Below are 19,226 nucleotides of genomic sequence, written 5' to 3' on the forward strand. Positions count from 1 at the left end.
AATTCATATTAATATAATAAAAACAATTAAATTAAGATAACAATTAAAATTGTATTAGGATATTAAAATATTTTCGAATAAAATATGTCAATTTATATTAATGAATTAATATTAAAAACTATTATTATTATCATTATATAAGATTATATTACTATTCATATTTTAATAACATGTGACAAGAAAATAATATCACAAAAAAAGACATGACAAGGTCATTTAGAGATGTCACATGGTATAATTTCAATAAATCTTTACAAATATAAAAATGGGTAAAAATAAATAAATAAATAAATAAATAAATAGCATATTGAAAAAAATAAATTAACTGATTTGATTTGATTTGAGTTTACATTATATTAAGCAAGAAACTGATATGCAAGACAAACTAGCACAACTATGTAGAAAATCGGACAGCGCTCAATTATATAAGGTTATACAGTGGTCATTATGCAACAATATTTACAACAGAATGATGTGATTGACTTGTGTTAAAACTATTTTTTTGTAATAATTTTTTTTGAAAAGTTTATTTTTATAATGATTAATGAAAATAAAGACGTGTACACACCGTCAAATTACCAAAAAATGTCCATTGTCTGTCCTTACAAAAGCCAAAAAAGAGACAAAACGACATTAAATTCTCCAAAAACGAGTTCAAACAGGAAGCTCTTTAACATCTCTCTCTTCTCCAGCGGAAAGAACGACCAACGAGGCCTGGCATTGAAAATGAGGAAGTGGTTTTCTCAGTCCTTTCATAGAATCAGTGTCACTGGTTTAGAGTCGGGTTAGGACGTGGGAGCGCGAGTTTTTGTTGCGCTGACACATTTGAGAGTAAGCCAGGGGAGCGAGATGAGGGTATCGTGCCATGCTGGAACTGAAAGGGCATCTTTGAGCTGTTATATAGAGCGGATCTGCGCAGGGTAGGGCAGGAAGGAAGCGATCACAGTGCCTCTTTCACGAAGGGGAACCAATGGCTGTGACCTTCAATCCGGCCGGCCTCCGGAATTGACAGTCAATAACAGCGAATGAGTGTACGCTTTAACCGAAGAGCTTAACCGTTCTGCCAACACCTGTTGCACTCTACAAGAGAGCCTTTCACTGAGACAGGTGCCCTCGGAGCGAGAGACACCTCCTTCCTCAGAATCTGGCCACCCCAACTGCTCGCTCACCAGCAGATTCTTCACATGCCTGCCTGTCAACTACACAACAGATAGCATTCTCACACCAGTGGTCTCTCAGCTGTCTGAGCCCCCTTCAGAGCCCAGGAAAATGCATTCGGTTTTGATTAAACCATGTTATTCGTTGGATAAGACATGATGGAGTTACGGCAAAATGAAAAACACACAAGCTGCGTGTGCGGAACCGGATGCAACTGGGATTTAGAGGTTTACATTAGCACATAATAATTAAGCCGAGAGAAACTAATTGCATCTAGATGCTCTAAATGACCATCAACCGCCTGTCAACCTAGGGGACATTTTCTCTTAAAATAGATTTGTACATATGAAACAAAGTGTAGAATGTGCAATCCTCAACACAATATGACTGCTCAAAACTAGATTTTTCCATTGAGAGCATAATGCGTAATACTAATATATTATATGTTAAAGCTTTATTTAAATAACCAGCGTTTTTTTGACTGAAAAATTAATTTAAATCTATCCAACAGACCAGGCTAGGAGACCAATTAAGACCAGCAAACCAGTTTAGGCTGGATTAAAACTAAAAAATATAGAGGCTCATGTGGTCAAATGTTTTGGGACAGCCACATTATGGGAAGAGCACTAGCCGTTTAAACTTTGTCGGCTGAAGACCCAAGTTTGGTTTGAAGACGAAACGCATAAAAAGCACAATGTTCTCTCAACATTCCTGATTTCTAACACGCACTCACAGCATTCGGCATGGTCTTGCGGCTGTCAAAAGAGAGCTGATGTTCTCCGTATGTTTTTCCGTCGTCTCTCTCCGTTATTTTGTCCATTAGGATGAAATCTGAAAAAAAAAACATACATTTACCTGCCCATAGACCCTACCCTCGAAGGAATCAGGACAGAAGTGGTTGAAAGTGGGCAAAAGAGATGGATTAAAATACCAGATGTAATCGGAAATGTGTCTCCCTCGTCTACTTGTGATCCGATCAACCAAAACGCATCTTAATACCAGGTGTAAACAGGGCCTTGTTTCTATGTGGTTTGGTTCCTAGGGATTTATGGGTAGTTGCTAAGTCCAACTGTCAAGTTTCTACAATACGTTATATATCTCAGACCCCTCCTTCAATGACTTTTATCATCCACCAGACAAAGATCACAAGTCTACAACCTTGACAGCACAAAACATAACAGCACACAATTTAAGGCATCAATCACATCATCCATTGCACATAGAGTGGGATGGCTAGTGTTAGAGATTGTTTCATTTCCCAAGTATAAGCAATAGTAATAGCGATGTTTGTCTTATCACAAATTAGCTATTGTTTGAAGCATGCTAGCTTCTGGCAGGTCTAGGTTAAAGCAACCTGGCCTCAGCATGAATGGCGTGAGTGACAAACTGCTGTACTGCATAACTGAAATAGTTCCCTGCGTATCTGCTCCCAAGGGGAGTAAAGGTATGATTATTTGATTTCTCTTCAAATATAAGCATGCCCAGGCAAGTCCTGGATCCCCACGAACACTTCTATTGACTTTGTTTATGAACCCCTCACTAATATCACTGAGCGTCCCAGGTCGTCAAGCACCACGGTTTTTCACAAAGGAATGTTGTCTATGCGCTTGCAGACGATGGACATCTGAATGGGGCAGAAAATCCAGTCAGGAATGTTAAGAGCTCACCCACTTTTTGTGTCGCCCTCATTGAACCTCCTTTAGCTCCTAATAACACCCTCTACGATGATAATTAACACAGAACCCTTACCGGACTTTCAACCAAAGAAGCGCTGATGCAAAACATTTAAATGAAATGCATCGATAACAGCCTCACCCTACGCCAGCTTGCAGCTGTGTGGAAGGCATGGAGAACTTTAACTCCAGAATGTCCCGTTTACAGCTGGAGCAGAGGTCCACTGCACTCATAACAACATCCCTAAAGACTCATCTATGACATCACTCAGCCGAGACCTGATCTCAGTTCATTCACACCAAACTATGTACACTCTTAAAATTAAAGGTTCTTTATTGGCATCAGTGGTTCCATGAAGAACATTTAACATCCATGGAAAATTTCAATTCCCAAAACACACACACACACGCTCAAAAAAAAACCTTTTGGAAGCTTTAATTTTTAAGAATGTACATTTTGTACATGTATGAAAATGGTATGAAAATGATGTGAAAATCATATGATGAACATGTTTTTAATTTATGAATTAAAATTAATTTAAAGGCATAAAGTCAAAATATCAAGGTGGTACAACTCTCCTGATGTTAGAATGAAGAAAAAAAAGCTATATTAAAAGAATAAAATTCTTGATAAGAAAACTTTATTAAGTAGTTTGTCATAACCTTATTATTTCTAAGTAAAAACTATACAATATTTGAAAAAAATATACAAACAATACAAATAGCAAAATTACTTATTAATATTTGAAAAACGTTTTTACGTCTAAAAAGGGTGAAAATAAGGTGAAAATAAAATATATGATGACTTTATACTTGATGGTTTTCTTGTCTACATGACATTTTTTGACTCATTAAATGCAGTGTTTCCCCTCCCAGACAGCAAAATGTATTTGGGCCAGATTTGGGCCAGGTCTTCATTAGCATTTGGCGCAGATCCGCTAAACGGACCTGGACCGGGCTCATTCTTTCCAACGGCCCAATACCGGAACAGGTTGGAATTACGGATCAGAGACAGATCTGGGCCAGCACTGGCCCAGTACAGTTATTAATGCCATGACATGTGGTGCAGATCTGGCCCAGATCCGTGACTCATATTTTACATCTGGGGCTCATCTGGCCCTGGTCTGTGATTCATATTTAGGCTATCAGACAATTAAGGCACAAACACCCAGACAATTTGTAATTTTCAAAAAACTTTTTTTTATTTTAATCACATTTATTGCTCATTAGTTGGGTGTGACCGGGCACGGTGGCCACCCCCACGGTCGCATGCCAGATTGAACCACCTGATGTTATACTGGTTTATCTCGGTGTCTGTGGCTTTGCCAGACATGCGATTCTTCCTCACTGCTCCTGTAAGACGTACAAAAAGGACACAAAGCAAAGAAACAAAGAGTAAATATTAGATCCAATATTCAAAGATTCTTTATTACATGACATTATAGTACAATGCTTGCACAAATAAATAATAATAAATGTGACTTAAGTCTAAAGTGGTGTAGAATGTAGTAGTATAAAGGTAAAAGAGTAACAACACTCAAGAGCACGTAGATGTGAATTTGAAAACTTTTACAATAAATATTCATACTTGTACGTGAACATTTACACTCACAGCTCCAATGTGAAAACCTGTCAAATTAAAATCTGAAGTTGAATGTTGAAATTTGCACTCGCAGACAAAAGTCACAAACCTGTATTCTGAATTTGAAGCTGCAGACAAGTAGTCACAAATGTGTAAAAAGCCATTCACAGAAATACGACACGCACAAACTTGTAATATATATTTGCATTTAATCGCAGTACAACCTCAATTAGGCACTTGCAACTTCTCAAATCTGTCACTGCAATTTCAAATTTCGCGCCTTGAATTTTGCTACTCTTTTCGTGCAAGTTGCAAAACTAACTTGTGCACTTGCAACTCCGTGGCAGTAAGAGAGAAAGGGGGACGCCCTGAAAAGCTAACATGACTTAATGCATTAGACTGATATTTAAAGAAATAAATGATATTATCAAACTCAGTAAACACCATACTAATAATGCAATCAACAGAAAAGCCGATGAGCACAGAATATGACTAAATATGACTAAATTTGTGTTCAGAGCAAATAAACCTGCTGCCTGTGTTTTATTAATAATTTATAACGAATCGTGTTTTATTTTTTATAACTGTTGGTCCATTAAGCCTCATTAAGCGTTTTCTATGGGAGGGAGAAAACACCCCCCCCCCCCTTCTCTCTCGCCGCCACTGAGTTGCGAAAAAAGAGTAGCAAAATTCAAGGCGCGAAGTTTGAAATTGAAATTGCAGTGACAGATTTGAGAAGTTGCAAGTGCCTAATTGAGGTTGTACTGCGATTAAATGCAAATATATATTACAAGTTTGTGTCTGTCATTGTATTTCTGTGAATGGCATTTTACACATTTGTGACTGCTTGTCTGCAGCTTCAAATTCAAAATACAGGTTTGTGACTTTTGTCTGTGAGTGCAAATTTCAACATTCAACTTCAGATTTTAATTTGACAGGTTTTCACATTGGAGCTGTGAGTGTAAATGTTCACGTACAAGTATGAATATTTATTGTACAAGTTCTCAAATTCACATCTACGTGCTCTAGAGTGTTGATACTCTTTTACCTTCATAGAGTAGTGAGTGAATGAATGAGAGAGTGGTCATTAAGTAAAGTGAAAGGCATCTATATATAATACTTACGAGTCATAATAGCCTTGGTTGGTTATGATGTTTTTGGTATCTCTTCCACCAATGAAGGCCCGGATTCCCACCTGTGGAAACAAGAGACTAAATTAGTGAGAAGTAAAAGATTGATAAATGAAAGCGAGGTATGGGCAACATATTCATAGACAGTATATTTTGATTTACAGGATAACAAAAGTAGATGTCCATAAATCCCTCTGTAATTATTTCTCCATCTAATATGTGAACACAATGAAAAAATAATTTTGAACCTAATGAGAGAAAATGTTTTTGCCTGCCGTGTCTAGATCGTCTTAAGAGGATTTAGCATTTCAAATTTATGCATTAAATTATTATTAGTATGACTGTATTATTATTATTGTTGTTGTTATTATTATTATTAGGGAAGGCCTACTTTTATTGTTAAATTGATAGGCTATTATTATTATTAATATGCCACGCAATAATTTAACTGCGCATCACCGCATAGACACGCTGGGAGGATAATAATATTATATAGGAGCTTGCTTGGGCTGAAAATTATCTAAAAACATTTAACGTTAGATCGATTATACAATGAATTATAGGCCTATAATTAAAGTTATTAACAGCCTATAAATAGTATGTCCGAACACTGCAATAATCAGTCATCAATGGAAATTAAAAACCGCTTTAGGCTATTTCACAAACAGCTTGTTTAACAAATTAATAAAAGAGGCACATCGCAGTGGCTTAGAAGACGTGGGTAACGTTAATATGGTTTATCCATTTTGCAACACGAACTGGAGGTAAGCAACAATAATTTGCAGGTAGTTTGATAGCTAACATATCGACATATCACATATATGTCGCACTCTACAGCCGGTATAATACAGTGAGAATTGATATGATACTGACGTCGAACTAGTTTAATGTATTTGGACGTGGGAAGTCATTAATTTGTTATTGTTGCAGTTGCTAGCAGCGGTCACCGCTGGTAACGTTAGTGGGTAGGCTAACGTTATACGATTTTGCAGATAACACACAATGGACACGATATTCAGCAATTTTGGAGAATAATAAGCAAATACCCCCCATTCAGCCTTAAAGCATATGTTCACATTAGTTGTGGATGTTTAAAATAACCTATACTACCAGCTAACCGCCTGCTACTACCCAGCTTATCTGACACGTCTCAGGTTGTAAGAATGTCAGTGTAATCGTTTGTAAACTTTTATTTTTAATATAATTATGTAACAGACTAATATGACATCAACACCAGTTTACTTTTATAATGTACTTACTAAATTATACGTGTATAATGCACTTACCAATTAGCAGAGACGGTGCAGCCTGCACTCTTCCACTCTTGTCAGCGGGTTTATGTGGGGTGCCGCCCGCGCGTCCGGTCTGCGCAGCTCGCGCGGCTCCGGTCCACAACCGGCAGGCGGACTCAATTCAGTTGTGGCGCGTATGGTCTGCGCAGCTCGCACGGATCCGGTCCAAACCCGCCAGGCGGACTCAATTCAGTCGTGGCGCGTATGGTCTGCCCCGGATCGGCGCCGCACCCGCCGGACGGACTGTCACAGTCGAGGCTACTGACAAGTCTGGCGCAGAGTTGGTGCAGATCTGCATATTGAGTGCGACTGCTGCGCGAATCTACTGATTCGAAAACGGACCTGGCACAGATGTAAATGCTGTCTGGGCTACCATTGTTTTGGGGGGGCGCCCCCAGACTAGTGTGTGTGAATATTAAAACACAAAGACTATTTAAATACGAATCCTGCATGTTCTGTGTGAATGAATGGTGCCGCCGACGCGCAGTTTCATTTACCACACACACACACTGAAGCACGTGTGACGCTGGCGCTATTTTTTGGCCTATATGAAGACACAAACGCATGAACTTCCTCTCCAGGCTCTAGATCCACTCTGAAAGTCACCAAAACGACCCCCCGCCCCCCCTAAAATGCTGACGAAATCCAGTCATAAAAAAGGAATTTAGTGTATAACGCGGAATTTCACGGAATTTGTAAATTTGAGGAAAAAATAGAAAGCAGTTCAGTACACTTGAAATCAAATCGCGATGTAGACTAGTGTGTGTGAATATTAAAACACAAAGACTATTTAAATACGAATCCTGCATGTTCTGTGTGAATGAATGGTGCCGCCGACGCGCAGTTTCATTTACCACACACACACACACACACACACACACTGAAGCACGTGTGACGCTTGCGCTATTTTTTGGCCTATATGAAGACACAAACGCATGAACTTCCTCTCCAGGCTCTAGATCCACTCTGAAAGTCACTTCGTAATAGGGTTGGGAACCGAGAACCGGTTCTTATGCAGAACCGGTAGTGTTTTTGGTTCTGATGCGATGTGTGGACGAAGTGCTGGGAGCTTATCCTTTAATAGCGACGTCTCACCACATAAATATTAAAATTGTAATGAATGCACTGTCCCTCGCGCTATTCGTATAACAAGTTAAAAAAAATTGCGTCAGATATCAACGCAGAGAGAGAGAATAAGACAGTAGAGCAGCACCATTAATCTTTAAACGATCTCGATTCAAACACCCACGCGATCTTATTCCTAAATGACAAAAACTTCACACCGGGACATTCAAATCTGTTTGCGCTGTCGCTGACATGAAACATCTAACGTTAGCTTTACTGTCTTTTCAACAACACAGTATCGATATTTCTGTGTTAAAAATATTCAAATGATCACAGAAGTACTGAGATAAAAGTTTATAGTTCGAGAATAAACACTGATGTTAAAACAGTTAATCACCTTTTGAAAGTCGCTTCAAATAACGAAAATTCGCTTCAGAATTTACAATATGTATATAATGAGCGATTACATCATGAATGCCTTTTTTCAAAACGTGTTTTTGTCTTATCCTGAATCACTACGGTAAGGCTGTAATAAGCGTTTAGACTCAGACTACTTTACACTGGTCGGTTCGGCACTGCTGCGGAGTAGCCCAGTTCCTGCGTGACTCACTCGCGTCATTGACATAAACATAGAGAAGTAGCTCCGGCTACAATGTTCTTCCGCAAGACGCATGCATTTCTGTTTATTAACTGCTAGAGCACTTTTATCCAGTAAGGAAACAAGTGAAGTTTCACAGAAATCAATCATTCAAACCGATTTAAAAAATATTATGTTTCACCTGTCTGGATCTTACATGTGTGTTCAAGCATATTCTACCCCTTCTGAGAGGGTATTCCACTGCTGGATATACAATAAGATATAGGAGAGGTCCCAAATTATCCTTGAGAATGCAACATTTTTTATTTTCCTTCAAAAAAAAATATTTGTCCCAATGTCCCAATGTAATAATACACTAACACTAATCCAAATAAATTATCATCAAAACTGAAATTTTTAAGGAATAATCCATGTTTTAATTTTAACAGTAAAGCTCATTGTGGAGCAAGTTATTTGACAAAAAGTTTATTTAATTTCACATGATTAAAATTGATGATAAATGATACAATTTTTGTTTTATGTCTTCATTTTATTACCAGAAAAAACACAACACAGAATTAGTGTTAGTGTGAATTAGCGCAGAATTAATTAGTGTGACATTTTTTTTCATATATTTTTTAAAAAAGTATTGTTTAATGATTCATAATACATGATTTCAATTAATTAGACATGCTTTTTGATTGCAAAAAAATTACACCACGTATTACACAATTACACCCCCCCCCCCCCCCCCCCTAAAAAAGAATCCTAGGGGAAACACTGAAATGTAAACTTTTCTTTTCCTTGAATCTTATCTTATCTGTCATGGACCCAGCTAACAGATGAGTTATATGACCAGTGGCACCTGTGAGAGGATGTGAGGGTCTTTGATGAGGCTGCGCAGGAAGTGAGAGAGGATGTCCATGTCACTATTCATCTGACTCAATGGCTTGAATCCTGAGGGGGGTTGCAGACTCCCAGCTGTCATACCCAGTCTGGCTTCCTCTCAGTGGGCACAAATGCTTCCTCTAAATCTCCCATTCCTAAAAGAACCTCTCACTATCTGGGACAGGCCAAAGACGCTTCTTTCTGTATCTCAATAGACAGAGGGCAATTCATTTGAGCTTTAATGTAAAAAAGATGTAGTTCACACAGATGGCCCTGGCTGGAAAGAAGTCAATCTTTCTTTTCCCACTTTGCCCATCACCAGTTACCCTGTTCTACCCTGATTAAACCCATCCTTCCGTTGCAAGGCTTTAGTGTTCACATGTTGCAGACCATCAGCTCTCAAGAGAACGCAGGAGGGCTTGAGTTCAATAGAAGACACAGAGAACTCTATTCAGACTCTCTGTGAAAAAAACATTCTGTTTGAGAAAATTAGGCTTTTTGTGCTCCTTACACACCAGGATATTCAACTTCTGTACTTTTGTGCTCCTTACACCAGGATATTCAACTTCTGTACTTTTGTGCTCCTTACACCAGGATATTCAACTTCTGTACTTTCTTTGGATACAAGCAGCTTCTGAATGGCAGCCTTGTCACGCATGCTTTTTTATAAGGCAAGATACTACAGGTGAATATGGTAAAAATTTGAACTAATACCATAGGTATCACCATATTTCCCCAGTTGATTAATCACAAAACATTAAGACAATTGTTTTTGTATTTCAAGTTTTCTGAAATGTTATGTTTAAATATACAAATAAGGGTAGTTCAATTCTAATTAAATACTAATTTGCATGCATTTCCAGAACCGAAATCTAAACATTGGTTAAAGCCAGATTCAATATTCTTAATTTTGTTAAGATATTATAATAAAGAATTGTACAGAGAGGGGATTTTGGATATCTTTTTTATATCAGAAAAAAGATGTCAGATGATATCACCATATATCAGAAAATACTGATAACAGACAGAAGAATACTTTTTTTTAGGAATAAAATGTTATACAAATCAGCTGAATATATATATATGAACAAACCCTTCTGTAACAAGTGCTCCTGAAGTGGAAATTTCTGACTTATTTTGAGAAACAGCCTTTATTGTAATAAATAGATATAATTTAGTAAAATTAACACTTTAATATGGATTTTGGATTACCTTAATGCATCACCCGAAGTTGTGCAAAGCAGCAAGAGAAGAAAATCGTAGATGGAAATCTTCTTAATGTTCTAAAACCAAGTGAGCTGCCTACCTAGACAACATAGCTTCATAAACTTCTCCAAAAGGTATTGTTTCGGCCAAATTCTAAATAAACATCATGTTTATCCATTGCCGAGAAGGCAATCCTGTGAAAAATGGTAAAAAAAATAATCCATCCAGGATGGCAGACTGAGCAGAGAGAAATGCTGCCTACTAGAAATACATTTCTTTTTTTATTATCAAACAGTAACAATAAAAATAGGTCAATTGATTTAAAAACAGAGTAATTTAAACTGCCTACTCTGAGTAATCTGCCTACTCTATCTGCTAACATCTAATGCAACAGGAATTTATAGTTTTGTCCCAAATGGCTTATGCACTAGTGCTCAACTGCCTAGTCTAGTGTATGACATTCAGACAGCTAGTTTGTTGCCCAGCATGGAGTCTGATAGCCATCCTTCTCCGCTATGTAAATAAAGCCGCGAATTTTGAGTGTATGAACTTGTGTCTAACATTCCACACACTTAGTTTTTTCGGATAATTAGGTGCATCACCCGGGTTTTTGAAGTGCAATTTTTAATTGTTGGAATTTTCAGTTTAAAAACACTGCTTCCACTATTTATAGAACAAAACAGCAGAATAGTGTGCGAATTGGGACACACCTAATGTGTATTGTGAGCAGAATATGTACACAAAAATTTCATACCCAAAACAAACAAAGCTAAAGCTTGAATAAAAGACTACAAACCAATAACCGTTATCTCACAAAGCACCAAGTGATAACATTCCAGGGTTTATTTGACTCGACTCGCCTAGTCTAAACCATTGATTTATGACATTAAGGGTGCCCTTGTGTGCATTCAGAGATGTTAGCCCATATTATGAGAACTTCTTTTGTGTTATGCCCGTGAACCAAATGCCCTCAGTTCAAGGTTCACCTACTCTGCATTAGCGTCACAGTCATGTGACTTGAGCTGATTGCGGAGTGATAAACCCTGTGGGTCGGCCCCTCCTGACCCTCCCGGCGCTGATTAGGTCTTCTGAGACAACCGCCTTTCTTACACATTCCTTCTTCAGCGGAAACACGCTCCATTTACAACGCAAATAGCCAACAGTCAAAGCGTGTTGCCATGAATGGGACAAATCCAATGCTATCAGATTTACACCTGAATCGAGTTTTACAGGGCAAGTCTATAGGTGTACATGTAGCGTGAGACTCAACCTGAAGTAGCTGGAGGCCCTTTTCCAATAATGGTTAGAAGGCAGCAGATGGTGAATCATAGCTGGGTTTTGTTGTGCAAGAGCATAACCCATGTAAATCCTTGCACATATGGCAACATTTCCCAAAGTGACAGCAGGTCTGAACTGATCACAGGCTGACTGAAATAACGGATGGAATAACTTTAAATGTGTACTGTACACAACAAAGAAGAAGTAAATACACGGTTTTCACGCAATGTCAACAAAGCACATGCTTATCCTCATGATCTGCCATGTGAGTTTGTGATTCACAATACTCATGGACCATGATTTAAACACCCCTTTCAAAATAATTCAACAAGTAATGCTTAATATAATCAGAGCTGCCAACTTTTGAGTTTTGCTTGGAGTGAGATTTGTAACGGGGGGGTAGGCTACTGTATCACGTGCCGTTTGAACTGACGCGCTACATCGATCTGTCACATTTAAAAGTGCCAAAACGTTATTTATTGTGTGAATCTCGTAAAATATTGACAGAATCTGACAGCTGAGAATTTGTTCCATATCAAAAGTAACCTTCTCTGTCTTGTCTGTCGGTGTCAGTGTCCTCTTTGTCCACGATTTTTCTCTGCGTGAGAAAATGAATGTGTGACGTGAGAGCGTGTGAAAAGGGTCGATTGCGTGAGTCTCACGGTGAATGCGTGAGAGTTGGCAGCTCTGATAATGTTTAGATCAGTGGTTTCCTGGTAGTTGAAACTGAAAGCTGGTAGCATGAAAAAAAAATCTTATAACATTTTAATAATTTACAAGACATTTCCAGGTCAATAAATCACACGTTTAAAATGAATCTACCTCCTATATCCAGATATCCTATACTGTTCTTGTTTTGTCTTAAGCTGGGTGCAGACTGTACGATTTTGGCCACGATTTGGCAGTCTGAGACAAATGTTAAGATTCCTAAAAAATTCCTCTAATCCTAGGTCAAAACCTGAAGTCTTTGATCTCTAGTTTGACATGTTCGCCGACACCAGATCAATGACTGCTGTAATCAAATTTTACCTCAGATGAAATTCTAGCAGTGTCAGAAGATTTGACTCCAACAAACAGTCCTGCAGTGTAACTTCTCCGGCGACAACCGTCAATTGTGAAACCCATTAGTGAGACAATCACAAACCACCTAGGGCTGAAACGATTCCTCGAGTTACTCGATTACAAAAATTCCTCGAGGCAAAGTTAGACGCTTAAACATTCGCTCGAGTAAACATTTTTCAACGTGCGCGGAAGACGTTCGCGTCATTCGCGACGCCCAGCGCGAATGATGCGTCTATTCGCGTCTTTGAACTGACTTTGTACAATCTACTCGCGCAAATAATCAAAGTTGCGTTCGGTGAGTGAACCCCTTCACTCACTCACACACACACACACACACACACACACACACACACACACACACACACACACACACACACACACGTCTACGCGCCAGTCAGATCAATTGCGGCAATGCATCACATATGCTTAAACTTTCATGTAGCCACGCAACAATAATTTCAGCATGTATTCACTGTAGTGATCGACCGATGTATCGGTTTACCGATATTTTTCCCGATATTTAAGCATTTTCCCATAATCGGGAATCGGTTTTGTAATATCGGATTTTCCGATAAACGGCGCCATCTTGTGGCCGTTTTGAGAATTCCGCCATTGCAGCCCGCGTCTGAGGAGATCAGTCAATAACAACTCTGTGCACAGGTAAAGTATATGTTCTACTTGCTTTGCTTTAATTATTCAACTTTATTTAACATAACAGACATGCATGCAGAAATGAGATTTGAGACATAAATGCCTGATATAGTTTATTTATGCAGCTTGGTTCTAAAAAATTGAGACTAACTCATTTAGCCAGGTAGCGTAATCCGTCATGTCCTTCCCCAATAAAGACGTAACTTTACATTAATTAAATAAAACAGACATGAATGAGTGCATGTTGAAAATAAAAGCGCTGAATTTAATTCTCTATCTGTTGTATTTGCTCACCATTAGTCTCGAAAAAAAAGTTCGTTCATATTGCTGAGCACTCACTGGGTTGATGATCAGGAATGCTCGAGCACGGCCACTGAATGAAACTTTTGACAAGATTATCTTGTTTAAACACCCTAGATTATATTATCATTTACTACATAGCAATTATTTCGCTAATACACATCTAAATATACCGCTTTGTGGAAATTAATTATTTATTATCTGCACGCGCGATCGCGGTTGAGTATAGCCTAATGTTATAGTTATGTGTAAATGCATAGATAAACAGCACTTTGTCATAAAGCATTTCATGATCTAGACCGTCAAAAATATTAATAATAATTAATAACATACTAGTTGGAAAATACAATGCTGTTTTGTTTGTTACTTTCCTGATGTTATAGGCTATTCCAGCTAATATTATGCAGTGAATTAATATTACCCAGTGAATTATTCCTCACTCTTAGTTTAAACCTATTAAACGGCACATAAACCTTCTAAAACTGTTTAAAATGAATTACATTTCTGCAAAGGTGATATGACTCCCCTGTCAATTATTTTTTCCATATGAAAACATTAGACTTTTAACATTTATTTTGCCTATTGTTAACATTTTTGCTGCTGATGCTTATAAATGATATGTATAATTTAGATATAAATTATATAATGTAATAATATAAATGTTTTTATTGTAATTTGATTAGTTTACCATTTATGAAAACAAATAAACATATCCAAATATGTTAGAATAGTTTTTGTGCTTTATTTTTTACCTCATCAAAGCTTTTATTTTTAAACAAAGACACTTAGTAACAGTGCACTTTATTTTTTGGACTCAGACCCCTCTATTTATTTGTGTATAAATATAAAGGGTTTTTTTTTGTATGCAAGGAGGGAGTGATTGTTATAAATAAAATGGTTTGTTCAGTTCATTTGTGTTGTAATAATTGTGCCAAAAACAGAAGTATAACAGTAAATAAATATCGGTTCTGCATATCGGTTATCGGGCACATACACATGCAAATAATCTGTATCGGTATCGGTTATAAAAAATCAATATCGGTCGATCACTAATTCACTGTATACACCGCAACGTGATGGAGGAACAAATATTGTATTGCAGTCTTTGCGAGACCTTGTTTATATGTCACGTCTTCCAAATAGTTACAGACAACAACAAAAAATGAAATTCCCCAGCCTGCTTCTCCAAATCCACTCGTACTTTTGGGGAAGACATTTTAATTGGCTACCAAAGTAATTGAGCATAGAACAATGTTGACACTTATACTAAATGGGTAAAAATTGCAATAAATAGGCCTAGTTTTGGAGCCAAATGTTTTTTTTGTTTGTTTTTTGAGAAATAAAAGCCAAATGCTTGATCATTTTACAGCCACTTCATTTTCGTTATGCATTATTTGTTTTATTGTTTAAAAACACACAAAAAATTATCAGATTACTCGATTAATCGATCGATTAAGTCTTAGATTAATCGATTACAAAAAGAAATGATAGCTGCAGCCCTAAAACCACCACTTGCTCCACACACAGTCTTCACTTCACTACATTTTTCTTTTCAAGACAAGCCATGATCAAAATGAATGCTAGATATTGTTTTTGTTTGCTAGCCACCATTGCTCGGTTAGTGCTGTTCATTTGAATAAGTGTGAACACTGCAATCCGAACCCTGGTGCGCACCAAACAAGTGGACCGAGACCACTAAAAAGTTGCTTCAAAAGAAACTCTGGCACGGCTCAAATGAAACATGAACGCAACACAGACCAAAGACATGTAAACTAACCAAAAACGGAACATGATGTCACAAGATGCGACCCTAAAATAGACAGAATGTTCAAGCATACTTGTTTTTTCTCGTCATAGACGCGATGTTGAACATCAGAGTTTGGTACAGACATCAGAACAGCGTCTCCTCGAAGCAGATCTTCGTTTGTGTGTGTGACGGAGAGAATTCCTGCCGCTGTTTTGACTCCTTTACACATTTTATAAGCTCTTCACGAGTCCCTTCCCTATGCCTTTAGTGTTAAAATGCTAAAATGAATGCTAAGCATACAAGGAGTACTTTTTTTGGTCCAGACCAAACTTACTGAACCACACCCTAAATCGCGCATGTAATGCAGCTCACAGTCACCAAACATGTCATGGATTGATGATGTAAAACTCCATATGAGTTTTCGTGTGTCCGTTTTTAACACGTCTTGACTGTCGTACAGTCTGACATTAATGACAACTGAGATCCTACAGTGGCTACAATGGCTTACAGCGGGGATCATGTTCATACAGTCTGACAAGCAACAATCGTAAGGTACTATTATAAAACATGCAGTGGGCTCCAGGCTTTATTTTAAGTAATCTTCAGGTCTCATTGGAAATTTGTTAAGGCTCCATAGTGGGCCCCGGCCCTCTGGTTGTGAACCACTGATTTAGATCAATTGTTTGTGTTGTGGAGGTTCAAATTATTGTAGTTTTAATTCAAATCACTTCCAAATTCTCAAAAGACCTTTCTAAAAAAGAAACTGCACTTTGTGCTTCTAGTCCCTTTAACTAGCTTTAACTAGTGTTAAAAAGTCACTCATTAGCTGGTGAAAAAAAGTAGATCAGATTTCTTCCCGGTGACACACTAATGACCCAATGACTCATAAGCATTGTCTGCTTTCATTCAGTCTTACTGTACATTAAATGTCTTTTATTTGTATTATCTCAAGCAATTCTGAGAAAATGAAACTGAGGAAAGCTTCATAGCGTTCTAAAAGAATCTTTCTCCTATGTAGGCGTGAGAGGAATGAGATTTACTGAGAATAGAACAAACATAAACACACAGAGCCTTAGGCAAAATGCATCATGTGTTTTCTTCTTCCTCCCAATATCCAAAAATGTACATGATAATTCAGTTTCTATGATTGTCTCTATAGTGGACCTTGCATTCACTGTAATCTGAACGAGATGCAAACCTGACCTGAAACCTCTTATCTTTCACCGCAGCATCAGCACAAGTTCTGTTTATACTCCACAACATGCAGACAGGAAAGAAAAAAAACCTGTTTGGATATGTGGGAAAACTAGATAAGATCTTTGTGACTCGTATTGTGCCTTTGTCGCAATTGTTAATCTGTCAACTTTCTAAATATATATAAATACAAAGATATTCTGTTAGTGTGCAAAATTTATGAAGGCATAATGTGATCTATTTGCACTGACATCCTATTCAACTGGATTCCCACAGGCCAAATCAGGCCCATGTAAGGCTGCCAGATAACTCACCTTGTTCAAAAGTTTGTGTTCATTTTCTAAAGAAATGAATACTTTTATTCAGCAATGACACATTAAATTGATCAAAAGAGTCAGTAAAGACATTTACAATGTTTTAAAAGATTTCTGTTTCAAATAATAGATAAATAATCTGCCATGGTTTACTAAAAATATTAAGCGCAACTGTTTTCAAAATTAATAAGAAGAAATGTTTTTTGAGCAGCAAATCAGCATATTAGAATTAATTCTGAAGGATCATGTGACACTGAAGACTGGAGTGATGATGCTGAAAATTCAGCTTTGCATCACAGGAATAAATAATATTCTAAATTGCAATATTTCATAATATTACTGTTTTTACAGTATGTCACAGGTGAAAATGAGCATCTCAGCCGTCAAACATTCAGTATGTCATGTTTACATTGTCATCATGTCATTCCCCGAAGCAAATGACTTGATGATACTTGCATAACATTATACACTTATTAGTGAAGAATCATTTAAAGGGCACTCCTGCTTTATAACTGTTAACTGTAAATGTTCTGTTTTGAACTTCCTGGTAGTTGAAACTAAAAGCTATAAAACCGATGTTTAATGTATGTCGACAAATACTAAAACTGCTGCAGAGTTATTTTGTTGGCCTTGAATGCCTAAACAAATTTTTCCATTTGACTTATTATTAAATTTGAGCATGTCTATTTTATGCATTAAGTCGTTCGTACATGACCTAGCAAACAAATCACATATATCACAAATTAGTGCTGTGTCAGCGGCCAGTCTTCCACCACACTGATTCCAATAAAGGTTTCGCTTCCCAATCCTACATGTGAGACTGACTGCCCCCCTCAAAGAGCCTTGTGGTGCCTCAGGTCAAAATGACAGACAGGGCCAGAGCTGAGGGTCTCTACTGCCTGAATACACACACACACACACACACACACACACACACACACACACACACACAGATCCGAAAATATTTTTCTCCCGCGTTTATAAAGGTAGACCACAAATGGACAGGCTCAAGGAAAAATATTCAAAATATTTTCTCCACAAGTAGGCTACTTATTTTCTGAATGTGACAGGAAATGCTTCGCTAGTGATGGACCTGCTCTTGTTTGGTATACAAGCTGGAACTACTGCAATAATGTTGGAGTGCAGATTTTGATAGTAGGATTTCATTAAACAGGTAACCCACCTGTCCTCTCTTCTTCTAAATGAAGTGTCTAGTGTCTCGTGACACTAAACAGCAACTAACTTCATTTGCAATATATTTGCATTCAGAACACCCCCAGTATCCTATTGGCCGCCAAATCAACTCAAGGCCTACGGGCAGAAATAAAAATGTCAACTGTAGCGCAAATATGACTGACTGCCATGTGTTGAAACGATAATTGATGAAACTCATTCGAATACACTCCACTGCTTACAAGGTTGGTTGTGTGTGTCCTAGCGTAGTTGTTGTTGACACAGCTCATATACGTTTCTCAAATGCGTTTCCTTACCTGAGAAATTCCTGGAGACATGTATCGCAGAATCTGTGTCCACATGTGGAAACTTGGACGGGTTCCCTCATTGCTTTGCTACACAGAGGACACTGAAAGCGTCTCTTGGGCTTCTCCAGGAACTTGTAGTCGAACCCCGGCATTGCTGGTTTTTACACTGAGCGTCTATAGGGACTGTCGTTTGTTGTCCTTTGCAATAAGGCGCTGACAGAGCGCGTATGAAAACTGATATTCACTTGCCAACGACAACACAGGCTCGCGCTCCCAAACCGTCGGTATTGTTCCTTCTCAGCTTCCTCTTTCGAGCAACACGGCTCGATCCACCATCAGGATGACAGCTTAAACCCGACGATCTGTCTGTATGACGAGGCTGTCAATGCAGCGCTCGAGCTCTTTGATGAACCGAGACGATGCGCGCGATGAGAAACCTTCACAGCGCCTGTCGTGAATAACACTGACAGCCTGGAGACAAAGCTCGGATCCCATCTGTTTAGGTATATCAGGCCCCACCCACTATTCATGAGGGAGGAGCCACGTTTAAATCCCTCTCAGCTTCGCACAAATCAGAAGGGCAGGCTTATTTACAGTTATTTACAGTAATACTGACTGTGAGCGTTAT

General features: G+C 38.1%; 1 protein-coding gene across 2 annotated transcripts in view; it reads right to left on the reverse strand.

Annotated features, from left to right (window-relative positions):
- Positions 1 to 19,121, reverse strand: part of traf4a (tnf receptor-associated factor 4a) — a 47,332-nt gene extending 28,211 nt beyond the window's left edge. Inside the window, exon 1 of one of the 2 annotated variants that reach the window (XR_013195977.1) lies at positions 18,608 to 19,070. Coding sequence is in view for 1 of the 2 variants with exons in the window: in XM_077208869.1 (XP_077064984.1) it covers positions 18,608 to 18,750 (143 nt within the window). In the remaining variant the exon portion in view is untranslated. Of the gene's footprint in view, positions 1 to 18,607 lie in introns of both variants that reach the window. The other variant, XM_077208869.1, reaches the window with a different exon arrangement.
- Positions 19,122 to 19,226: the final 105 nt, after the last annotated feature.

The sequence above is a fragment of the Siphateles boraxobius genome, unplaced genomic scaffold (genome assembly GCF_051911475.1).
Source record: "Siphateles boraxobius isolate OS27281-9 unplaced genomic scaffold, OSU_SipBor_1 6, whole genome shotgun sequence".
NCBI classification, from domain to species: domain Eukaryota; kingdom Metazoa; phylum Chordata; class Actinopteri; order Cypriniformes; family Leuciscidae; genus Siphateles; species Siphateles boraxobius.